Source organism: Punica granatum, chromosome 4 (genome assembly GCF_007655135.1).
Source record: "Punica granatum isolate Tunisia-2019 chromosome 4, ASM765513v2, whole genome shotgun sequence".
Classification (NCBI taxonomy): Eukaryota; Viridiplantae; Streptophyta; class Magnoliopsida; order Myrtales; family Lythraceae; genus Punica; species Punica granatum.
Genome location: NC_045130.1, coordinates 39,725,860 through 39,751,782, shown reverse-complemented (window position 1 = coordinate 39,751,782; position 25,923 = coordinate 39,725,860). Strand labels below are relative to the sequence as shown.

General features: G+C 40.7%; 2 protein-coding genes and 1 long non-coding RNA gene across 3 annotated transcripts; 2 read left to right on the top strand and 1 right to left on the bottom strand.

The window, feature by feature from the left end:
* Window positions 1–1,757: 1,757 nt before the first annotated feature.
* LOC116205987 lies at window positions 1,758–5,333 on the bottom strand. The gene is made up of 4 exons (XM_031538707.1): window positions 4,698–5,333; window positions 2,913–3,147; window positions 2,547–2,640; window positions 1,758–2,275 (listed from the first exon to the last, which is right to left on the bottom strand). The coding sequence occupies exons 1-4, from the start codon at window positions 5,150–5,152 to the stop codon at window positions 1,965–1,967; spliced, it is 1,095 nt and encodes a 364-aa protein (XP_031394567.1). The 5' UTR covers window positions 5,153–5,333; the 3' UTR covers window positions 1,758–1,964.
* Window positions 5,334–7,248: 1,915 nt separating this feature from the next.
* On the top strand, window positions 7,249–8,914 carry LOC116205618. Its single transcript, XR_004156540.1, has 4 exons — window positions 7,249–7,580; window positions 7,648–7,720; window positions 7,871–8,137; window positions 8,488–8,914. It is a non-coding gene; the product is annotated as an uncharacterized LOC116205618 (long non-coding RNA).
* A 10,727-nt stretch (window positions 8,915–19,641) lies between these two features.
* On the top strand, window positions 19,642–23,654 carry LOC116205996 (leucine-rich repeat receptor-like protein kinase TDR). Its single transcript, XM_031538716.1, has 2 exons — window positions 19,642–22,700; window positions 23,032–23,654. The coding sequence occupies exons 1-2, from the start codon at window positions 20,033–20,035 to the stop codon at window positions 23,418–23,420; spliced, it is 3,057 nt and encodes a 1,018-aa protein (XP_031394576.1). The 5' UTR covers window positions 19,642–20,032; the 3' UTR covers window positions 23,421–23,654.
* The last annotated feature ends 2,269 nt before the right edge of the window (window positions 23,655–25,923 follow it).

The following is a 25,923-nucleotide window of genomic DNA, read 5'->3' as shown; positions in this document are numbered from 1 at the left end:
TGATGATGTAGCAGCTGACTGAAGTCGTTTTGATCTGGGAAGGGGAGTCCATAAAACGCGGTCGTTTATCTGTGTCACGTGGCAAATTGTTGACGGAGTTATTGATGGGTAAGTTGCAACATGAGATTATCGTCAAAGAGGGTGACGGGAGGACCAAAGTGTATAACGGAATGGCCAATGCTGGACCCAAGTGTTGCAAAAATTATTCGGATCCTTTAAGTGTTGATTTTAATTTTGATTTTGATTTTGATTATTAGACCGAGAATGACTATTAGAGATCCATGGAAGAAGGCTCGCTAATGGGCCAGGCTCGGATAAAGTTCCAAGACCAATTATCTTTTGAGCCAACTAGGTCCGATATGTGCTAGTGCTCTATCCATGCGTGGCAATTTGAGACAACGAGATTCAATATAATAACTTTTTGTGTAATTTTTTTTTTACTCTGGATGAGTTTTTGTAAATCATATTGTTGAGTGAAGCACCGATATTTATCCAATAAAAATTTGTGAAAAAATTAGAGTAACTTTTAATAATCTTACAATAAATTTCTTGATTCAATGATAATTTTGTATTTAATCGTCTCGTACATTATACAAGCTTATTTTAATAATATGTAGGTATTTCGTATAGTATTCAAGCATTTATGACGTTAAATATACAAAGTTATATATATATATTATAATTTCAATATTCTAAGATGATGATCAATTTTGTATATAAAATTCAAATATTATTCTAATAAATTGAAAGTGTTCACTATAGTATTATGCATAGATTTCATTTTTTAATATTATATTTTTTGATAATATTTTAAAATTTTCATTAACTTTAACTAATCATTTTTACTTATTTTTTATTAAAAAATATATTGTCTTTTTGTTAGTGTTATTTTATAATTTTGAAATAGTATTTATCTTTTTATACATTTCAAATACATTAATTCAAATTATGGTTTCATTAACTTTAATGGTTCACTTTTTCTTACTTTTTGATTAAAAAAATACGACATTTTTATTAGTATATTATTTTTTTGAGTTTTTGAAATTGTATTTATCATTTTATACTTTTTCAAATACATTAATTGAAGCAGCGCACTTTGTGCTCCAAGTTAATTATCCTTTTATATATAGATATAGATAGATTATTACATGCACAACATAACAATAGTGTTTTGCATTATTCCTTCCAAGCAAAGAAAGACAAAACTGCTCTCTCCTTCAATCAGTGCCTTTTAGGCGCAAATCACAGTCCGAATGGATCAGTTGCTTCACTCCTACGATTCCAAACAACTCTCTTTTTTTTTTTTTTTCTTTTAACAATCCGAGCATCCGTAACATGTCGGTTGCTGCAAAAACTACATTTCATCCGATTCAAAGGATAAGTTTATCCGGCAGATATATCGGAAAAAAAAAAATGTCCTTGCCCTTTGTACAATAATTACAGGAGCCGGAGGTTTCCGAGGAAGGAACTAGACATGCTCTGAACTATTTAACCAACACAAAAAGAGTCCATTACATCTACCTTGGACGCACATTGTGGGGATGCACACAGGTATCGTCTTTTCAAGCAGACAAGCACTTCATGTTCTCCATTTTCCATGCAAACTGCATGCAGGTTGATCAAGTGAAGCACGATCACTCTTCTCAAATTCGCATTCATGTTATCGTTCCTTAATTTATGCAATTTTAGCATGGATCATGATAAACTCCAGAGGCTCACCAAATGAAGATTATACAATAAAATCAAAGAACTTTTTCTTTAATCATATAACAATAACAAACTAAACAATGCATAAAAATCAGATGACACTTAATTACAGAGACCCAGAACGAAGAAGTGTCATTTTTCTTCTTATTTATCCACAGATGCCCATATATGACAAAGTGGGAGCAAGGTGACTAAAGCCGTACAAGAAAATCACCCACTTAGACCCTACTAAAAGTCATGTCGTCGAATTATAGTCATCAGGCCCCTCGGGCTCGACTCAACACCACGATCAACAGGACCACCACGGATAGCATAAAAGAAGCTCGGAGCTTCCCCTCAAAGGGGTCGCTAGGTCCATCCATAACACTAACCCCTTCATTCGCAGCAGCAGATGGAAGTGGAGAGGGAGGTGGGCTGAAGAGTTCGCTCATGAGCTTTGTGATTTTCTCAACCACATCCATGAATTTTGCCCTCGTGTGGTCGATCATCTGCCTCAGAATATCCACTGCAGGATTCCCTCCACTGCTGCCTTCTTCAGAGCTCCCATCTGATAAAGTCCCAATCTCAGCTGCAAAATTCATGAGTCCAAAATATAGAACAGAAAAAGGTCATGTACGGCAGGTTAGAGGAAAATATCGTTTGATAGCACTTTCACAGCTGGAATAGGCAACTGGATTGAAAAATCCATCTGTTTCAAGTCACGGGAAATCATTTCAAATTCCAGCCAATAACTAAGCAAGGCTCATTCCACTTCTTTTTAGTCGATAAAAAATTTTAGACAGAAGAATAGAATAAAAAGTGTTTTAGCAATCTAATGAAGTGGCTTTCAGTTCTCCAACCTCCACTGCATGATTCTCTGAGCTCCCTTACAGCCTCATTCCTCAGTACAGCTTCCCAAACAGCTTTATCTGTCGAAAGCGAAACAACCATTCTCTGGGGAAATTGGACAGAGTTCATAAACAACAATTTTGTTAAAAAAACACAGGGTTGCTGGCTTATTAAAAGAAAATCACAAACTAAGAAAATGAATGCAAAAGGAATTGATGATCCCATGGATAAACGCTATGATATTATAAAACAAATTATCTCTGCACCGGGGTCGGAAAAAGAACGAACCAAAGATGGTTCTCTCCAGCAACAAATAACATTGTAAGTCAGCAATTTAGTTACGTTGCATCGGATGGAAACTAGAAGGGGCAGCAAACCTGAACAGATGGATCATTCTGAAGCATATGGAAAGCATCAATCACCCTTTCATGCCCAAAAGGTTGCAATGCTCTAGAGTTGGACAAGTGAAGTGGGGGATCAATCCAGTCCGAGTCTGATCCTGTTGAGGAAACCCGGTGGAGCAAACTAGAGGCAGTTATATCTTTGTCCAGATCTGAATTGGATCCGAACCTATCTCTAACGAACTGGGGGTGTGTTGTGGAGTCAAAAACCCTGAACATCATCATACCAAAGAGCCATTCACCATTTGCAAAGATTGTTCAAATTATGAAACATTTCATAGTGTTACCATGTGAATAATAGAGGGTATCTGGGACTAATTACAAAACCGATTTGAGGAAAAAGGTGTAAAATATGCTATGCCCAGGGCAAAAAACTGCTCATGAGAACGGCTGTCTCAAACCCCATGCACTATTTGCAGAATTTCCAATAATCCTCCGGTTAATATATGCTCCGTTTGGATTCAAAGTGAGATTTTAAAATCTTACTTTAACTTAATTCTACCCACAACAAAACAAAATAACTCATACAAAGTCAAATAGTGAGTCTCATTTATACCACTCTTTTTCAAAATTAAAATCACATAACTCATACAAATTCAAAGGTAGGCCACATACATAACCATTTATACCACTCTTTTTTAAAATCAAAAACTGATTTTAAAATGTTACTTACAAACCAAACGCAGCATATACAACTGAAACATTAGCTAAGGGAAGATATTAACTGGTTGGATATACAATTTTCGTAATCCATTCAGGACAAGTACCAGGTAGAATAGTCATTGGGTACCAAAGAATCACTCACGAGCACGAAGTACCATTAATGACTACAAGTTGTTGCTCTAATCGTTCCAAGGTTGGGCATATTGCCTTAAGAATAATAGAATAACCAAACTAATCTGACCAAGATAAACATGGAACTGGTGTTTGGAAAACCACACAGGTTAGGAACAAGTCAACATCATCCACAGTTGGTGCTTCTAGGAGTTTGATTAGGTAAGACAGTTATTCTCGTCAGACATGAAGATATGCTCTAGGATAAAAACAAAGCATAAGAATAAGGTCGTCTTGCATTAGTCCAATATATACAATCATTACTGTAGTCATTGATCCATTGCCATCAACATCAAAGCACACATCACAACCAATAAATAAAATAATGGAGTGCCTGATTGAACAAGGAGAAGTGTTTCTGCTGTGCGGAACTTTACTTGTTGCATTCGCCTAAAACACGTGTTGCACTGTCACACAACACTTTGGCAGCGTCACCCAAAACGCAAACCGCAAGTAAATACCAATCAAAAAGTAAGTTAACCAAAATAATGTCAACCAAAGGAATTTGCTCAATCGACCCCCTTGTTTAATGGATTATGATTATCCAACTTCTTCAGCTCAGTAGCTCCCCTTACCAAAAACAGAAGATGCGCGTATTTCTGTGCTACTGTTAGAACAGACGAAAGCAACCGAAGTTTTGAGCAGCGAGATCAAGTCCCAGGCTATGCATTGCTTTATACATGTTCAACTGACCGGGCATTTACAAGCTCAAGCTTTGGTGGCAGAGCTCAATCAGAATCAGTAGCTAAAGTTGATTAATTCAACCACAAACAGAAACATTGATTCTCTGGCACTGTGTATTCTATTGCTTTGTTCAACCTTCATGCTTTCTTGAAGCCAAACAAACCCATGAACAGAACACAAATTACAGGAAAAAAAAATAGAGCTTGAATTAAAAGTCCAAGAAATTAACAAGTAATTACTTACTGCTGTAGAGCGGAGACAGCGCTGTGAACCTCATCCGTGGAAGGAGCAGGACCCAGCAAGAAGTCATCATAGTAGACACTCCTCCTCTCATCTTCGCTCCCCTCAACAGAAACCCAGTCGTACTCGTCAAACTGCGGCGACGGAAAGGGCGGCCATGCTGCGGAAGCGGCAGAGGCCGGGACGCTGAACGGCGAGGAAGGAGCAGGGGAAGCACAGGATGAGAAGGAGAGCTGGTTCTTCGAGCTGAGCTTGTGGGCATGCCCGGAAGCTGTCCTGGGTGAAGTGGGAGCGCTGCTGGCGGCTCCCGCGGAGCCAGCGGCGTTCGTGGAGGCGGTGAACGGTTCTTGGATCCCGACACCGGTCTTGGTGACCACCCTGCCGACAGACCTTAGCATGTTACCGCCGCCGCCCATGCCTCTACCACCGCCACCTCCAAAGTGAAAGGGCCCCCTCATGGTTTTATCCTCTCGCAGTTATGGAAAGCGTGGAACTTTTATGGACGTAGAACACTTCTAGATTTCGAGGGAATAGATGTGTTTCTGCTCTTGTGTCGCTTTCTCTTCAAGAATCCAATCTCGTCGTCAGGCTCTGTTGATTTCGAGGAAGCAAGAAATGCCCATTTGTTGATTTTGCCGATTGCCCCCCCTGCCTGTCTTTTAAGTAATTATAATTATTATAATTAATTTCCATAAATGAAGCAAAGGGAAACCAAACCACACGAAAGAAAACGGATGCAATGGAGAGAAATGTGAAACATAGGGGACGAAATTGCCGAGATGGAAGTAGGCAAGGGCTGAGAAAAGAACTCCTGCTATATATGCGTTTCCCATAAGCAAAAGATTGTGCCTAAGATATTCATGTTTTGGCAAAAAGACGAATGAACGGTATTCCTATTGATTTGACAATGACAACTTTAAATATTGCAGGTCGATATGTAATGTGCTCTACTCTTAACGTTGAGGGCGGGGATTTAAAACGCATTAAAAGTATTTCAGAATCAGACGTAAATTGACGTACAAATTGTAATTGAGAATGCATCGTAATCTCATCGAAAAAGAAAATTGCATCTCGTCATACTCAAAATGTTCCATGTAGGAAGTCAAGGGGCAAAAAATAAAAAAAAAATTAACCAGGATTTGCTTGGGATCTAACGTTGTCCTGCCCTTAATTTGTCCTCTCTCCATAATTACCCTGACTTGACCTGCTCATGAGTCTCGATCGATCTCAATCTCCGCAATCAGTCCAAAAACATGCGATCGAGATACCATCCAACTTCCAATCTTATCTGCCAACGTGAATTATGTGGACGAATCTGTCTTTAGTTAACAGACGTACACCCCATGGAAGTAATTACTCGGTATCCTTTGGCAAATGTAGATAGATCGCTGGTTTTATCATCCAAACACCTGTTTTTCTCTTAAAATGACAGTGTTGATCCTGATTTTATTCACAATCTATGGGTCAATTGTTCTCTCTGAATTATGGAACTTAAGGAACAAATGTTTGTATGCAGGAAGGAGCTAGGGCTGTTATTGATCAAAGTGCTGCAGCTGATGCGCAGATCATTCAAAGAGCACTCAGAAGGAAGAGCAATCCACACACATACGATGACTCTGGCCTCCCAGCTCCCTCCCCGATAGCGTCCTCCCAACATACTGAGACAACAACAGTCGAGGCTGCACCCTCCCAACTGCCGCAGAACCTCTTCCCACATATTGAACAAGGCTGGAAGAAAAATCAACTCAGCTGCTGCCTGGCCCCGGGGGGAGGGGTGGTGGGAGGTTTCAACGGCTGCTATTGAGGAGGGGGTGCGCTAAAAGAGCATCATGGAAATATCCTCAATTCGTGGTGGGCTCCGACCTTAAGCTACATCTCCGCTGAAAGCAGAAGTAAAAGGAATCCTCATAGCAGCAGCTTCTCTCGCGCTCAACTACGGCTGGTCGAAGATTTGGCTCGAATCAGATGCCTTGGTCCTAGTCAATGCTATTCCAAGTCACAGTGATGTTCCTTGCGATACTAAGAATGTTGTTCTAGATACTAGACAATCTTCTCTCATATTTTGTGGAATAGCGTTGTACTTAGGTTCCTCGTTCATCTAACTCTCAGGCTCACGACCTATGTCAACTTGGTATTAGGTCTAATTTTGCTACTGTTGAGGGTTACCCTTGTATTGACGGTCGGCTATATTAATGATATATGATGTTTATTCAGCCCAAAAAAAAAAAAAAGACCTCGAAATCAGGCTTCGTTAATTATTGATGAAAATAATATAATGCCAATGAAGGTACAGCCTTCTACAGCCCAAGCAACCATTGCTCCGGAACAGCTCAAAGCCCCAAAAGGAACATATATAGTAGCAGGACCACAATGCAATGAACAAACCGAAGCTTAGGCTTCGAGGCCCATGGGCCAAGGCCCAGAACGCCGTCAGTATTTTTGGTTGGTCTAATTTCGATCTCTCACATTGCCTGCTTTGCTTGATGAGACGGCCAGACGGGGAAGGAACGTCGAACGAACGACTGTTCAAGTTCTTCTGGGTTCAAGATATTTTGTAGCCCAAAATGCTTGTGTTATTGTGCATGAATGACAATAATCCGTATACTGTCTGATACATTTGTGGGCTCCTGCATCCACATTATCATGCTTCTTATGGATTTATGTGAATCCTGCTGCTCACATATGTGATGGCTCGTGTCCTCTCAGGGTATTACTATTACAAGTACTGTCAGGACCAATGGAATAAGCAACAATCTAATGTACTGTAAAGATATTTTCTTGTGCTCGACCCTTCATGATTTGCAGATACCCTTTTCAGGGGAACATGATCTATCGGGTGCGTGTCAGGCGTCATGGACCAAAGAGGCCAAGGGCATTGTGTGTATGGTAGGGTTTTTTTTTTTTGGTGAATTCACGAATCAAGGTGTTACCTAGCTGAAAGCAAGCGTTTCAGTCACAGAAAAGCACGGACTGGTAGAAGATTAATGGGTAGTCTCAAGGTTCTCAACTCCTTCTGGATCAATGAGGTAGAGATTCACGAGATCTTCCCCTCGGTAGCCAGCGTTGAGAAATGCTTGGTTTCCCTTTTCTTCGTTTTTACAGTACTGCTGATTTTGGTCAAATTGATGAAGCTTCTTTTTCATTTTTCTGAACATAGACATCATTTGTCCATGCAGGACTAAACATATAATTAAGTGCTATATATTAGATAGTTTTGGTCGATGATCCTGCCCATAATGCCATTCGCAATGACAAGAGGATCAACTGGATCATCTGCAACCCTGTCCACAAACACGGGGAACTTCGTGGATCACTTCTGCTGGGAAGATATACAAAGGCTTGCACGGAAAGGGGCAGCACTTGCACTGCAAAGCAAGGCCTTTCAGAAGGGCAACTTAGAAGAGGAACCAGACGCCCTCTCTCCGTCGATACCATTGATCGTGGTAATCGTTATCCACGTATATTTTCTTAAATACCGTAAAACGACTTGTTTGGCTACTGTTGGTTCTTTTAGGATTTCAGTTTTTCGGAGGGTCAATATATAAACTCGTTTTCGAGGTAGCTAGATTTCTCTAAATCAGTTCTGAGTTTCTTTTTCTTGATGACTAAATTCATGATCTAAGTACTTTTAGGTCTTGACCGGTTGGTTTATGCGAATCATTTATCTTTTTGATTGTTAGAATCTTGTATCCCGGCATTTTAACTGTCTAATCATAACTAAGTCCCAATTGATTTCTTCACATCTATGTCCTGGTTTTGTGGTTGATGCTAAATTTGCGACTACCACGAACAGGTCAAGGGAGGGTGCAGAGCCTACGGTGGAACCTTTTTGCAAATTTCTCTCGTCTCGGTTAGAAAAAAACAAACTCGACCAGGAAAATATTCTTGTTGGCTTCTTGGACGGGCTCGTGCATTATATCTTCTTCTGATAACGCGCGGGCCACAGACGGTGACAATCTCAAGTCACGGAGGAAAGTTCTCCAGTGGTGGGTGAGTTGGGCTCGAGTGAACGAGCCTAACCAACATGTGATGATGGGCTATGTTATGAGTGGTGATCCAAAGAGCCCAGTGTCCTCTTTCTTCATGCCTTTTTTTTTTTGGTGATTTTCTTCATGTTTTTTCTTCATATATGCGTATACATAAGTGTGAATAATAGGATCCTACGGTTGGATCGTTGAGATTTTATATGTAACTCATACACTATATTCCCGATCTGCAATACCGGGATCAATTTGACATGCTATGCCAAGCTTAAACACCTCTATAAAAGCTGATGCCGACACAGAACTTACATATAGAAACTGAAACAGACTGTAAGCAGCAGCACTTGAGAATAATTGTATGCATAGAAAGTTCTTAAGTTGAAAAGGAATTGAAAACTTATATATGAGCGATACATGCACTGCATGCAGGGATTTAAAACCCATTTGAAGTTATTTCATAGTTAGGGTCAACATGGTGTTCAAATCAGAATTAATCTTATTTAATAAGCTGAGTAAAACGAGTGAGAATAGAAAAAACAAATAACATGGGAGTGGGGGGGTAGAACTAAAAGTGACTTTCATTGCTTCTAAAACAGAATGATTGCATCCTTGGAGAGATTTTGTTTGTAGGTGGAATTCCCTTCCTCCTTTTAGTACTGTCAGGCATTGCCGCCTGCTGTCACATTCCTTTCTTTCATTCTTTGCTTCAAAATGCAGGATGTATATAATTCATGCTCCCCCCACTACACTATCATATCCCAATATTTCAAGTCAATAACCAAAAAAAAAAATGTCTTGTTCAAATTTCACCTCTCGAGTACATTGCCATCAAAGACAAATCATTAAAATCACTGTATCTGCCTAATCGAGGGACGGTACCGCTGTCGTGACTCTGAATTCAAATACGAACCAAAACCAAAATCCTAAAAATAATTAGGGCCATCCCGGGACCCTTGGTATGGTATTTTTCTCACTTATGAAGGTAGCACCGAAAATTAAAAGGTTCATATATCTCAAACATCTCGAAACCCAGCCGTGCTTAGATACTTCTTTGAAGTATTGATAGTTTATATCTAAAGAATCAATCATTAGCATAAATTACAATATACTACTTTCCCTTTTCAGTGAGACCATGACAGGGTGTGTTCAGCCTATTAGGCATAATTAATTCTTGCTAGGACATTGACTTGATCTTGGCATTGCATGCTCATGAGGTGCTACCCGCTAATTTTGAATTCATGCACTCTGCAAAGAAAATTTCTTTGCATGAAGTGCAGTTTCTTAGTTGCACCACATCCATGATTACCGCTCTCTCTTTTTTGTATAAATTCAGTGGCATTAACAGAGTTCCCAAAACTCACGCTAATATTCGATGATGAACAAAACAGGCTTGGATTGTGGTACCCTTTCTTCATCCTCACCAACTAAACCTACTTTAGAAGGTCAATCATTTGCTTCATTGCTCGTCTATTTCCGTTCTTATGTCTTCACCCACCATCTAAAATTTAGTCGAGATATCATATCTATATATCTATATCTATATCTATATATATGTGTGGGTGTGTGTGTCTTTGCTGTTAATCCCTTCATGTTAAAGCATCTCCCCCCGCTTTTCTCTTTTCGCCTTTTTAACCACACCAAAAATGATAAGTCGTGACAGGAAATGATGACGTTGTTGGGGTGGGACCTGCCTATCATCGGATCATTTGTTCGTTAATTGTCCTTCGTTAATCTTTTTTGCAGGATCTCATTTGTGTATTATAGATTCACTGATCCCCCTAATGAGAAAGGTTTTTAAAATGTGTGATTATATATGGGCTATATAGCTTTTAATTTGTTCATCACATGCAAGGGATAATTAACTTTCGAAAATGACTCAGGTACCCCTTTAGTTATAGGCCTTGTTTGGCAAATAAATTTTTTTTTAACTCTACTCTATTTTAACTCTACTTATCTTTAATTCAACAACACAATTAATACTTTTTCCCCTTTTTTTCTATTTTTTTTATCTTAACTATCATTCAATTCAATTTTTAATACTAAATCCTCACAATTATTCATTAATTTTTCCACAATTCAATAACATAATCATTACTTTTTCTCATAATTCAACAATACAATCATTACAATCCTAAATAAATATAATTATTTGGAGTTGGAATGGAGTGGAGTTAATCTCCACTCCATTTCCAAACAAAACCTAGTTTTGAAGTTGAATTAGACAAACAGATAGTGAATTTTTTTTTCTTTTTGGTTGTAAAGATAGTGAACTTAGATGATTTAGACAAAGGGAATGCATGTGTTAGTAGTGTATACCCATGAAACATTTGCATAAGTGAAGTGACATGCACGATGATGTGGAGAAAAAGTTCAGGTCGAAACCATCCTTTCACCAAGAAGAATCTTCCTTTGATATGGGGCTTGTTGATTTAGTTTTCAAGTTCCTGCATGCTGTCTTTCAGATTCTTGGACCACATAACATGGGTTAGCAGGGGACTCGGGAATTGCTCCCGAGGAACTCCCTCCATTCAAGTCAAAGCTATGGGGGAGAGATAGAGAGAGATGGGAGTAGCAATGTTCGAGAGAATATAGAGGGAGAATCCGCCTCCTTTTTATCTGTCCTGAATTGATATTTATAAGGGGAGTGTTATACCTGATAGACTACTAATGGGCTCCGGATATTTTTCTTTGATGCCCACTGGGCCTAGGCGGATAACATAGGATAAGTCGCTTGAATCCCTTGAGAAGCTTTGTTGGGTCTACTGGGCTTGCCAAGTCCTCTAGGTCCGTAAGGTCCGGGAGGTTCGTCGCGTGTGGGTTGGGCTAGGCCCATGAGGCTTGCTGGTTCCAAGAGGCTCGCCACGTAAGACTTTGGCCTGGCCTAGGTTTCGACAGTCCGTCCAATGGGTTTGATGAGACGTAAGGGGAGGTTCATTGGGTCTCCTAGGTCAGATGAGCAAGGTAGTTTTGACCAAGCTTGATGGGTTGCTTTGCCGAGTTTGCTAGGCTCAACGGGTCCCCTAGGTTTGCCAAGCTCCTCGAGGCGTTCTGTTGTTGTCTACACCTTCACGTAGCCACTCATATTGTCCAAGTAGTCATATATCCCTTCCAAGTAGTCATTTATGCTTGGAGTGTAGTCATCTATACTCTCCAAGTAGTCACCTATACTTAAATATATCCTCTAAATAGTCTGTTATGAACACGTATTTATCACTAGCCCCCCACTTCCCTGTAATGGCAATCATTGCCAGGGATTGAGTTATGTCCGAGACCGTGAAGGGACTACGCGTGATGGAGTAGGTTGCCTAAGACTTGGGCATCGAAAGGTGTCGACCTCAAGTCGGACATCGAGGGACACCGACCCTTAAGTTCGACGTTGGGGTGCGTTAAGCCCCAATACTTACTTCAAGGGGCATTGACACTCAAGTTCTACGTTGGGGGCGTTGAGCCTTGAGTTGAACATCGAGGTCGTCGACACTGAAGTTCTATGTTGACGGTGTCGAGCCTCAAGTTAGACGTCGAGGGTGTCAACACTCAAGTTCGACATTAGGGGGCGTTGAGCCCTGATGTGAACATCAAGGCGCACCAATCCTTAAGTTCAATGTTGAGGGAGTCGAGCCTCAAGTTGGACATCGAGGGGCGTCGACCCTCAAGTTCGACATTGGGGACGTCGAGCCTCAAGTCGGATGTTGAGGTGCATCGACCCTCAAATTCGATGTTTAGAGGCGTCGAGCCTCGATGTTGACGTTGTGGGGGCGTCGAGGCCTAATGTTGACATTGAGGGGATGTCGACCCTTAAGTTCGACCTTGGGGCTATCGAACCTCAAGTAGGGCGTCGACCTTTAAGTTCGACCTTAGGGGTCGTCGAGCCCTAATGTTGACGTTAAGGGGCGTCGACCCTCAAGTCCGACCTTGGGACCATTGAGCCTCAAGTGGGATGTCGACCCTCAAATTCGACGTTGGGGGGCGTCGAGCCCTGATGCGGACATCAAGGGGCGCCAACCCTTAAGTTCGACTTTGGGGGCATCAAGCCTCAAGTTTGACATTTAGAGGCGTCGACCTCAAGTTCGACATTGGAGACGTCAACCCTAAAGTCGAACATCGAGGTGCATCGACCCTCAAGTTCGACATCGAGGGGCGTCAACCCTCAATTTGGACGTCGAGGGGCATTGATCACAAACATGGGTTAGCAGGGGGCTCGGGAGTTGCTCCCAAGGAACCCCTCCGATGCTCAAGTTAGAGCTATGGGGGAGAGATAGAGAGAAATGAGTAGCAATGCTTGAGAGTGTATAGGGGGAGAATCCGCCTCCTTTTTATCTGTCCTGAATTGATATTATAAGGGGAGTGTTATACTTAACAAACTACTAATGGGCTATGGATATGTTTCTTGAGGCTCACTGGGCCTAGGCGAATAACATAATATAAGTCGCTCGAATCCCTTGAGAAGCTTTGCTGAGTTTACCAAGCATGCCAAGTCCCCTAGGTCTGCCGAGTCCCTTAGGTTCGTCGGGTCCAGGAGGTTCGTCGCGTGCGGGTCGGGCTAGGGCCATAAGGATTGCTGGTTCCGAGAGGCTCGCCACATAAGACTTGAACCAAGCCTAGGTTTCGAGAGCTCGTTCAATTGGTTTGATGGGACATAAGAGGAGGTTCACCAGGTCTCCTAGGTTAGATGGGCGAGCTGGTTTGGCCCAAGCTTGATGGGTTGCTTCGTTGAGTCCCTTAGGTTCGCCGAGTCTTTGTAGATTCACCGAGCTCCTCGAGGCATTCCATTGTTGTTTACACCTCTCGCGAAGCCACTCATATTTTCCAAGTAGTCATCTGTGCTTGGAGTGTAATCATTTATTCTCTCCTAGCAGCCGCTTATACTTAGAGTGTATTCTTATATATATCCTCTAAGCGGCCCATTATGAATACATATTCAGCATATTGCAGGACCATATAGAGGCTCGTTGAGCCTTCCACGGCAAAAGGCTCAACGAGCCCTTTGGGAGAAGCTCGGTGAGCCCTCCAAGCATGGTGCGAGACGACAACGAGTTCCCGGGTGATTGGGACGTAAGGTTCTATGTTGGTTCGGCGAGTATGGAATCCAATGTCTTCGTTAAAGGCTTGTGAATTTAGGGTCATGTGGCTCGAACAGATTTGATAATGGTATACCCTATCACATGCCAATATATATATAGAGGTCATATTTCAAAACCTTAATGATTTGCAAGACCATATATATATATAGGTCATATTTCAAAACCTTAATGATTTGCAAGACCATATATATATATCATGGAAGTAAATGGAAAGTTCTAGTCAAATAAGAGAGTGCAACATTCAACGTGAAATTCAAAGTCAATGTCGACCGGAGACCCGAATTAATATATATATATGTGTGTGTGTGTGTAGTTCTGGTCAAAAAATACTAATTGGAAATTATATGCCAACAGCAATGTCTCCTCTTTATATCTTTCATTTCATTTGAAAAGCGGGGACAATTCAACCAAAAAAAAAAAGTGGATGAAACTGTTACAAAAGTAAAAATAAATTTAAAGAGCGCAAGAGAGTAAGAGAGTAAGATAAGTAGTATCAACAATATTGCCCAAAAGCAGCTCTCGCAAATCAATGAGGGGATGTTGATAAAAATGTGCACCCAATAGTAAACTCAACCAACTTCGATCGAGCCAATCAATGAAAAATCAATGGCTAATAAGCTACTTATTAATCAGCTTTTAGGCTGCTCTTGATTTGATGAAGAAATTACAAGAGAGAATATTCACCCAAAAAAATTTCAAGAGAGAATATCTATGTTTATATAAATGTAAATGTTGGGCGTAGGTCAGAACGTGGGGGGGGGGGGGGGGGGGGGGGGGGGGGTGTTGTCTGTTGATGTGTTAGTAATTAAGAGCAGTCGTAGCAATTTATAAGTGAGGGAAGAAACAGACTTTTTTTCTTTTTTCTTTTTTCGCTCATTACTCTGATGGAAGAAGCAGACAAATTGAGAGAACAGTGCCACAGATAGAGACAGAGATATCTATGAAGACCGTTCATCAGCTAGTTTTGTTTTTTTCTAGTTGCCGCTTTCAGCAGTTATATAAATAGTAAGCTCGTCTTTAAATACGAAATCATGAATCTCCAAAAAAAACACTATAAAAATTTTACAAAAAAAATTAGTATATCTAATTAAACGGTATATATTTGTGATAGATAAATATGCAATACAAGGTTATTAGCAAAATTTTCGCTAGATAATATAATTTTTAAATAATCAAATGAGCCTATAAAAGATTTTCATAATATATAGATATTAATTTTAAGAAATTATGCTCATAAATAAATAATTTAAAAGTTGAATTTTGACTGTAAAAATATCACAAAATATTATTTTTAAAAAATTGTTGCTAAATTATTGAATATAAGTCTAATTTATTAGACATTATTATTTAAAATTTGAAGTTAATAGTTGAAAATTTTTATTGTTCATATAAAAAGTTAAGTTTATTTTTTATATTTTCACTTAAAAGGGAAATTCATGGATCTAATACAAAAGTAATTTTTTTTTTCGGTTACAAGGAACGCACATGGGTCTAATGCAATGAAATATAAAAGTAAGTTTATTTAATCGATATTATTCGATGCCAACATTTTCCTTTTAAATAGTGATAAATGCACCCTCTATATAAGCCAATAATATTATCAAATATATATACACGCACATAAGCCAATAATCTTATTTTATCTTGAATGACTCATCATATGTGTAATATCCATCTAATCACATCCACCGAAAAAAAATCCATCTAATTACATATTTTATCATTTTCTTAGAAACCGTATCCTAAAGTTAAGTGTCCATAAGGAAAAGGTATAGTACAGTGATGTATACTCTCACTTAATAACTAAAATGTTTCAGTTTCGATTCTCGTAGTATGACTCGTGCCCATTTATTAGTTACTAGACAAATTGGCCCACGCATAGGTATACTGTGATCAATCGAATTTTCTTATTAATGTTAATATTTTAATTTAAGAAATTTATAAGTATACTTGGCCTAAGCGAGACATTTATTTTTCCCTTTCAATTTAAAAGTTCTATAACCAAAAGTTCTAATACGACCTCAATCGATTGATGAAATTGTTCCCATAATCGTAAAGAATGACTAAGTTATATTTATAGTGCAATTCACTTGCCTTGCCCGTATCGGAGCAATTATACTCAACATCACAATAGTATTCATTTCTCTTGGAAGAGATTTTAGCCAGAGAATTATAATATAATATTATTCGATTTAGCTAATTTATTATATTGTAGTCTTATTATCTTCCATGAGTACATGTCTTTTCGATTTCAAATTCGAGATGACAATACTACATTTCGTCATTTATCACATTTCTAATAGTGGAATATAAAAGGTAACGCGACGAAAAGCTTCATTCTATTAGAATATATTTCGGGATTCCTACCTTGGTTACGAGATACACATACCATATATATAAATTTACCTTGTAATTCTGAGGTTATAAATACATAAAAAGCCAACCCTATTGGGTAAGGCATTGATTGCTCACACATTCCTCTTACGTGACGCTTCCCTATGTCACGTCCCAGCTTTTATTATCTTATATAGATATAGATTAGAAATTCTATTTTATTAAACTAAACTCATAGACTTTTCCTGTAATTCGAAGAACGAAAAAGAAAAGTCAAATGTGATCCCAAATTTTGAGGGTTGATATTTAGGGAATTTTTTCTTTTTTGGGCCATGTATTAGGGCAAATTGAAAATCTCATTCGAAGAGGTGTTTGGTATTACAATATCTATCTGCTTCATGTTTCTTAGAAACAGTGATCTCGTTTTCGGGTTTTAAACTTAATATTGACTTGACATGTCGCGATATAGTTGGTTCTTTTTGGTCATTATCGGCTAGTCTTCGGGCTCTAGACTCAATAAAATGGATTCAAAGTAAGATAAGGAGAAAAAAGAGAAAGAAGACGAAAGGGAAGAAAGCAAGTCTTATGGCGGATTGAGAAAAAAAAAATCCACCAAAACCCATCATTCCTTATCATGAAAAACTTGCACACAAATTATGCCCTCTTTTTCTTAAATTATTCCTTCTTCTTTTTTTGTCCTTCTGTGGTTTGTGTGTTGCGTTTGGTGGGACACGACCGTCGCGCATGCGAGGGAAGGAGAGACAGAGACAGACAATGACAGAGAATGGCGTGGGCTGGCCGCTTTTTCATTGTTCATGGAGTATAAGGTAAGGTAATTAGGAGAATTGTATTGGGACGGGACGGGGCCATATTAATTCTTATATTATTAAGCTGCTAATTAAGCTAAATGATCTAAACTGATTATTAAGCTTATGAAGGATAGAAAAGACATTCGAGGTTGTGGGCTCGGCTCAGCTCAGCTCAGCTGCGCGAATTAAGGAGACAGAGCAAGGCCCACCGTCTGCGGGGCCCCAACCCCTTCCAACAACCCATAATTATCGATCCTTATACAACACACACATATATATAAATATATGTATATATTCATCACCGAAACCAGACGACGACCTACCATATATGGAGATTTATGCCGAGCCCTCTTACTTCTTATGAGCCCGATACTACATATACACATATCCTTCCTTGAATTCTAATGGCATACTATGGAAGAAGAAGACAGTCTTGCTTTCAGATATCTCTTGTGCCGAAAATTTTGCTCCCATTGTCCGCGTCAATGTCTTGAACTTGATTATGTTGATAGAATTTACAATTTCTCGGTGACTCGAAATAAAAAAGCTTTTGATTCTCGGACGACAACCCATGTTCGTATAGTCCCACAATGCTCAAAATCCCATTTCCTAATTTTTTTTGAAAAGATAATGATTAAAGATGATCTGCTCGGAAGTAATGGTCAGCTTAATTAGGTGGGCACAACAAATCAGCAATAAAAAAGTTCCATGGGGAATTGCTTTTTGTTAAGACATGCTGCGGGTAATTATTTACGCAATTAACTGCGAATTACGATTTATAAAGAAGATAGATGGAAGTATATAAGCACGTTTCCATATTTATTTAGATAAAATGAAGAGGATCTGGAGATGATTGTGCTCTAGCCTTTCTTTCTTTCTTTCTTTCTTTCTTTTTTTAAACCATCTTCTACTTTTATTTCTATTTTTATTTTTACTATATTCTACGTGCATATTCTGTTTAATCGTGATTTGATTCTTAACATCTGTAGTAAGATTACTACTACGTACTTGAATTTGATGTCTCTTAAAGTCTACACATTTAACAGTGAACCTTTAAAATGAATCCTACAGCCTAATCGATAAGGTAGGTATGCTATCAAAATGATGTTTGCATATCATTAATGATTCTCATCAGCTTAAAGGTTAGAGCCATTTGGAATTAATCCCAGCAGATCATCGAGTTAATGCACATCATGATGGTGCATTGATAATCATTATTGATACTCAACATCCACTTCCACGTCCCCCCTAATGATATTAGTTTAATTCCAGTAACCAGGTGTATATATATATATATATATATATATAGAGGGTAGAAGGGAGGTTGATAAGATTAGTATAAGAAAATAGAAATTTAAATAAAGAGGTACATGTAATATCATCGGCAATAATCGGATTTGGAATTACTTTATTCCCTAGTAAAAAGCATATGCAATTGTACTGCATTCTCTTTTCTCGTGATGGGTGTATTTTCTTTCACTTCCATAGCATAAGTGAAGTTAACAACTTGAATTCAACTCTTTAGAATCGCAGTTCTAAGAGCCACTACATTTCGTGGCAATTATAAGCTGAAAGTTGTCGATTTTGTTGAATATATATGGTAGTCCACGGTCCTCATATGGGCTAGTACAGCATAGTCACTAGTGACTGGTCCATGTACCTAATCTTTTTACTCTGTACTGCCATGGAATTTCTTCATGGAAACTCCTGATTTCTCCCTATGGAAAATTTAACTTACGATCCTGGCTGAGTCAATCGATGGATAGGAGGACAGCCCCGTGCTACATATCCCCCACATCCAGCGGCTGTGACGCTGCATGGATGGTCCGGCACGGGACTTTAGGGGCTTCCTATTCCTAAAGTTTTTTTTTTTTTGTTTTTTTCAAGAGGAACAATTAAGTTGGGACTTGGGAGAGTGACGGGAACTTACTTTCTAGGATCCGGAGACCAACGGGTGCCAGTTTTTAATAGTGGCTTGCTTGTTGTTATCAATATGTTGGCCAAAGGTAAGGGGGAACATGAGGAAATGATGGGTTAAAAAAAGGCAGAAGTTTCTCGCAGAAGAAAGAAATTCAGAAGTATCGCATGAAATTCGGGTAAAAGATAAAAACCACCCCAACACACACAGAGAGAGAGAGAGAGAGAGAGAGAGAGAGAGAGAGAGAGAGATTCACAATGTATCCTTGAACTTCAGTTGATACAAAGTTTCGAAAATCTATTTCTACGTAGAGCCTGAGGTACAGGATTTTGAAGTTTTGCAGATATTGTCATTTTATAGAACTACGAGTGGCATATCGGTTGATAGAACTATAAACCGTTTAGAATTTTCCGTATATTCTATCTTAGAAAAGTAGATTGTAATAGTCAACGCAAATCCTTTTTCAAGCTGACTTAAAAAAGTCCTGAGATTCTTGTATTTTTAGATCGGGAATGTGAATTGAGATCATAGCAAGTCTTGGAGAAGTGTGTCTAGGGTAATTCTTTTTCTATCTCGGACATGTTACTGCTATGGCGGGTCTCACCCATCGCATGATCTGAACATTGTGTCTCTGGCGGCTTATACATATCCTATAATTGAGACCCCATTCTTCAAAAATTATATATTTATTCCGAAACTTATTCTTATTCGTTACCCTTTCAAGATCGTTATAAATGAATGCCGATAAGGTTGATTTATGAGAGAACCGGAGAAGTCCTGTATCTTGTGTGTGTTCTCTATCTCGCTCCGGCCACTATTCCACTAGATCTCGGCTCCGGAAAGATACAGCGGCGACAGTGCTTCGACATCCATCACGAGAACCTAATCACACTAGTAACTGTAGGAGTAGGGTCCTGGCGGTTTCAATTGCTTCCGTTCACGCCAGCAATCGGGGAAAAAAAAAAAAGAAAAAGAAAGGCAAAAACTAATTGAAAACAAGGGAAAGCAAATGACAATATAATGGAAGCATGAAAAAACACCCTCCCCTCTCCCTCCTTTCCCAAACAAAACATGTCTTGTGATGTTATCATCATCGGATAACCCAAACCTCCATAATATACTTCCTGCCCTTAAATTTACCCTCCACTTCACCTCTTAAACCCCAAAATCAAATTCTCAAAATTTTACATGCAAAAACAAACAAAAATACACCATGAAAGCTTCAAGCAGTCCCTTCTTCTTCTTCTTCTTCTTCTTCCTCCTCATCATCCTCCTCCTAGCATTGCATTGCTCGTCCCCTGTCCTCTCAGCCTCTCTTCCGCTGCAGCTCATCTCCCTGCTCTCCATCAAGTCTGCTCTCACGGACCCTCACTCAACCTTCCGCGACTGGGAGCCATTGCCTGCCTTCTCCAAGCCCAGTTTAGAGAATCCAGAATGGTGCTCCTGGTCTGGTGTCAAGTGTGATCCGGCGACCGCCCTGATCACATCCCTCAACCTCTCCCACCGCAACCTCTCGGGAAGCATCCCGCCCGAGATTCGTTTCCTGACGGGCCTCCAGCACCTCAACCTCAGCAACAACTCCTTCAGCGGACCCCTCCAAGGAGCAATGTTCGAGCTTACGAATCTCCGAACCATCGACATGAACCACAACTCATTCATCTCCACATTCCCTCCCGGAGTTTCCAAGCTCAAGCTGCTCAGGGTCTTCAACGCGTACAGCAACAACTTCACCGGTTCACTCCCAAAGGAATTCTCCGAGCTCCAGCACCTCCAGTACCTCAACCTGGGCGGCAGCTTCTTCGGGGGTGAGATCCCTGCGGAATACGGCAATTTTTTGAGATTGAAATCTCTGTACTTGAATGGGAATAACTTGACGGGCCCCATTCCGCCCCAGTTAGGCCAGTTGACACAACTCCAGCACCTCGAGATTGGGTACAATCGATATTCCGGCGGAATTCCAAGTGAGCTCGGGGCCTTAGAGAACCTCAGATACCTGGACATAGTGATGGGCAACCTCTCGGGCCCAATCCCACCGGAGTTTGGGAACTTGACCAAGTTGGAAACGCTCCTCGTCTACCAGAACAGCATCTCAGGACCGATACCTTCAAGTTTTGGAAGCTTGGTAGCTCTTCAGACTGCTGATCTATCGATGAATCAAATCTCAGGACCACTACCAGAGGAGTTAGGTTCATTGAACGAACTCACCTTATTGAATTTAATGTTCAACAATCTCACTGGCGAAATCCCGGAATCAATCTCAGAGATGAAAAGCCTTGCCATTCTTCAGCTCTGGGAGAACTCTCTTACCGGGAATTTGCCAGCCAGGCTTGGCTCAAACGGGAAGCTGTCAAAACTCGACGTATCCTCGAACTTGCTCACGGGATCGGTCCCACCAAATCTCTGCGTTGGAAACAAGCTGGAGAAGCTGATCCTGTTCTCCAACAAATTCACAGGCGAGCTTCCACGCTCTCTCACCGGCTGCACGTCCCTTTACCGGCTTCGGGCACAAAACAACATGCTCAGCGGCTCGATTCCTCGCAGGCTCGCATCGTTGCCGAGCTTAACCTACATGGACTTGAGCCAGAACAACCTCACCGGCCCGATCCCCGATGATCTTGGCACTGCTCCGGCCCTGCAGTATTTAAACATATCCCACAATTCGTTTCAATGCAAACTGCCTGGCAACTTGTGGAGTGCACCGAGTCTCCAGATCTTCTCTGCAGCCTCCTCGAACATTATCGGGCAAATTCCAGATTTCGCCGCGTGTCGCAGCATTTATGTAATGGAGTTGGGCGGGAATTCGTTCAATGGAACGGTCCCGTCGAGCATTTCCCGTTGCCAGAGGCTCGTCTGCATGAACATAAGCGGGAATTTGCTCACAGGGAATATCCCAGCAGAGATATCGGAACTCCCTGAGATCGCCGACATCGACCTGTCGTACAACTCTCTCTCTGGCACGATCCCTCCGAGTTTTGACAATTGTGACACTCTGCGTGGATTTAATGTGTCGTTTAATCTGCTCACTGGACCTATCCCTTCTGCCAGTGAGGTCTTCAGGCATTTCCAACCGTCTTCATTTCTTGGAAACGAAGGCCTCTGTGGGGCCCCGCTGGGTAAGCTGTGTGAGGCTGCTGACTCTGCCAGAGACCAAAGGCCAAGGCGAACCACTGGGGCGATAGTGTGGATAGTGGCGGCTGCCTTCGCAGTGGGCCTGTTCGTTCTAATCGCAGGAAGCAGGTATCTCCATGTGAATTATAGGAATCGATTTAATATGAATGAAGCACAGGGGCCTGGCCCCTGGAAATTGATTGCATTCCAGAGGCTGAACTTCACGGTTGATGAGCTCCTCGAGTGTCTGTCGATCAGCGAGAAGGTCATCGGGATGGGGTCCTCAGGGACGGTCTACCGGGCTGAGATACCCGGTGGCGATGCCATTGCTGTGAAGAAGCTGGGGGGAAAGCAGAAGGATCACATCAGACGGAGGAGAGGCGTTCTAGCTGAAGTCGATGTGTTAGGAAATGTTAAGCATAGGAACATAGTGAGACTATTGGGATGCTGCAGCAACAGAGAGTGCACAATGCTGCTGTACGAGTACATGCCAAATGGGAACCTCGACGACCTATTGCATGGTAAGAACAAGGCAGAGAATTTGATGGCCGACTGGCTCACAAGGTACAAGATCGCGCTCGGGGTGGCCCAAGGCATCTGTTACCTCCATCATGACTGCAACCCAGCAATTGTGCACCGTGACGTCAAGCCAAGCAACATATTGCTGGATGCCGAGATGGAGGCTAGGGTGGCAGATTTCGGGGTAGCAAAGCTAATACAGGGCAACGAATCTATGTCTGTGATCGCCGGTTCTTACGGCTATATAGCGCCTGGTGAGTTCCGCTCCTATTGTTTCTGCTTTGATACTGTGCCAATACCGAGAAAAACATTGGTTCTGGAAACGTCGTTACCTTCGCTCGCAATAATCTTGCACAATATGAAAATGTTACGGGCAACCGTAAAAATAAAATAAAATGAAGCTCATGGGTCGCAGCATGATTTTCGGAACATTTCTTCCTCCCTAACTTCATATACTAGTTAGATAATTAGGACGGAATCATCTCATTCCTAAGCCTAAACACCTAATTATGCTTGCAGATGTCTTTCCATTTTTTGCAAGATATATTCCTGACACTCTGCCTTTTTTTTTCCTTATTGTTGCAGAATATGCTTATACACTTCGAGTTGACGAAAAGAGCGACATATATAGCTATGGCGTGGTGTTAATGGAAATGTTGAGCGGTAGACGGTCAGTGGATGCAGAGTTCGGTGAGGGGAACAGCATAGTTGAGTGGATCAGGTCCAAGATCAAGTTGAAGAACGGGGTTGATGATATCCTGGACAAGAATGCCGGATCTTCATGCCTGTCAGTTAAGGAAGAAATGATACAGATGCTTAAGATTGCTCTGCTCTGCACGAGTGCAAACCCGGCAGACCGACCTTCGATGAGGGATGTGGTGTTGATGCTCCAGGAAGTGAGGCCCGATAGGAAGCTGGCAGGAATTTTGCCCGGTGAGGGAGGGCATGCTCAGAAGCCAGGGATGGGCTATTAGTGGGACTGATATTGTAGATTTAGTAAAGTGGTGATTATCAAAATTAAGAAAAACCTAGTAAAGAATGGGGGATTGGTATAGCCATATATGGGAGAATAATCGTCATTTTCTAACTTTTAGTTCATCAGCAAATGCACCTAATTAAAAGTCTTCAGTCTTGTTCACCCAAAAAAAAGAAAAGGGTCTTCAACCTTGGAAATATATAGATTTGGAGTTCTAGAGGAGAAAAAAAAATATATCGATATAAGGCCAATGGACCTGTCAATAATTGACCATCAGCTCGTGATTTAAAACTAAAAAATTCTATGAAACAATCCCTTGAAAATAGGGGTATGTAATCTCTATCTATCAACAATAAACAGATGTTACGAAAAAAAAAAAACTCTCAACAATTTACTCTCTTTTTTTGGGATAAATAAGATTAAGATTATAATACTAAGAAGATAGCCATACATCAAGATTATGATAACTCTCAAAGATACAAAAAAGAGAAAATTGGACTTATTATCGTATTGGTTGAAGTCATGTGCATGAAAGTTATCCGAATATGGAATCCAAGTACATTTTCAATCCGAGAGTAGAGCTAGTAACCTAACAATATCCGAAATAACGTTTCCAATTTCCCATGGGATGCTACCTTTGTTTTTCCAATCAATTTGGACCACAATACAAGCTTGTTTAGCGAGCTGTGTAATGTTCTGCTTCGATAACATCTCTAATGAGATGCCCCGAAGCTGGATCCAGAAAAAGGCCATAGAGAACTTGATTTCCTCAGTGAGAGGCCTCGATCCCACCTCGCCAGGATCATGTGAGCTCCTTGAACGTGATATGCTTCTCCCCTCTCGACCGAGATCGAATCTCTCTGGTCCCTAAAGAGGCACACCAGAATTTCCTTATCGCGATCGTCAAGGATTATCGAGATCCCTTTCTTTGTAGCCCATGCCTGGATGAGGCGTGGGATGATGAGCTTCGGAGGGGGGATCCTCGAGCCGAAAGGCTTGACGAGGAGAGTGAGACGGGTGGAATCGAGCGTTTCTTTTTCGTTGGCAAGTAAAACATGTCCTCCAGGTTGACGTAGAGACCCGTAGGGTCCATTGTGAGTTTTTCTGGTTGGCCGGGGGTGTCTTGCGGGGACAGGGGAGGATGGAAGTGGGTGGGACAGGGGGGGTTTGTGTATTGATCTGTACTAGCAGTGGGTGGAGACTTTGAAACGGAGGCTAAAAGGATCATAAATGCCATAGGGGAGAGGAGGTACGAGGTTGGAGAGGAGGGCTCTGAGGACAGGACGGGGCAGCTCAAAGCATTAAGGATGGTGAGTTCTTCGCGAGGTAGATGGAGCGGATGTGGCGCCACTAAAAGGAGCGGTGAGCATTGGAGGAAACGAGAAGAAGAAGAACAAAAAGAAGAAGAAGAGAACAGAACTTCCAGCGAAGGGGAAGAGGGAGAGGGAGCAGCTCTCTTCCTTTCCCCTTTTTGGCCCACATATTCACCGATTACTGTCTGCCTATATGTAGGAAAATTTATGAAGGGTGGATTTGATATACATTGTCCTAGACTTTTATTTCTTGAAAATGAACAGAATTATATCGAATTATTGATATGAAAATTAACTGAATATTTGCAAAAAATAAAAAATCCACACCCATGAAAGTAGTCAATAAAATACAAGGCTTCAAATTCAAGCTCTCGTGAGGTGAGGGCGGAAAAAACCAATTTGTGGTTTCGCAGGATAACTGAGGAAATCTTTTTCACAAATTTAAGAAAAGGGTTAAGTGGGAGATGATCCTCATGATATATCTATAATTATCTTTGTTTCTTTGACCTCACACAAATATATATGAGCAAAAAAACGTGAATGAAAGTATTAGGTCAATGAGTCTTTCCTGTAATCCAAAAAAAAAATATTAAGGGAAGAAGGAAACTTTAGCTTACCAAAAAAAAAAAAGAAGGGAAAGGGAAATAATATGAGAGCCATAAATTACACGAGTCTAATGACACAATGAATCGCCGAAAGTTGTAACTTTGAAAAGAATCTTTTGAATATCTTGATTGTTAAGTCTCTGTATCTATCAACGAATTATATATATATATATATATCAAGCAGTAGTGTTTTGAAGATCTTGTTTTTTGCATCCTAAGTGCCGTTGCTAAACCAGTACCAGTATTAAATAATCCATTTGATGAATTTCTTTTCTCTATTGTTCCTAATGGAAAATGGCGCCAAAAATCGACTGATCAGTTTGTGTACCCAATTGTGTCTTGGCTACTCTCGCGGACTATTGCCAGACAATTATTAAGCGAGAACGAGTTCTCAGCTCAATGACAGTCACGTAGCGTTTGCTTCATAGTCATGCATTTTAATCCCATAACATTTCAATCTACTTGTTAATTGGAGCAATTACGATGACCAGAGTTGATAAAGCTCAATATCTCGGGCAGCTCCTGGTAAGTAAAGAAATTGGACTTCAAAACGGGACGTAATAAAGCCATCCAATGCATGAGT

Coding starts and splice junctions, on each gene's coding strand:
- LOC116205987 (XM_031538707.1), bottom strand. CDS start 5,152: ATGAGGGGGCCCTTTCACTTTGGAGGTGGCGGTGGTAGAGGCATGGGC. Junction 2,641..2,912: donor AGAATGATCCATCTGTTCAG/GTTTGCTGCCCC, acceptor CAATTTCCCCAG/AGAATGGTTGTTTCGCTTTC. Junction 2,276..2,546: donor CAGAGAATCATGCAGTGGAG/GTTGGAGAACTG, acceptor TGAATTTTGCAG/CTGAGATTGGGACTTTATCA.
- LOC116205996 (XM_031538716.1), top strand. CDS start 20,033: ATGAAAGCTTCAAGCAGTCCCTTCTTCTTCTTCTTCTTCTTCTTCCTC. Junction 22,701..23,031: donor TTACGGCTATATAGCGCCTG/GTGAGTTCCGCT, acceptor TTATTGTTGCAG/AATATGCTTATACACTTCGA.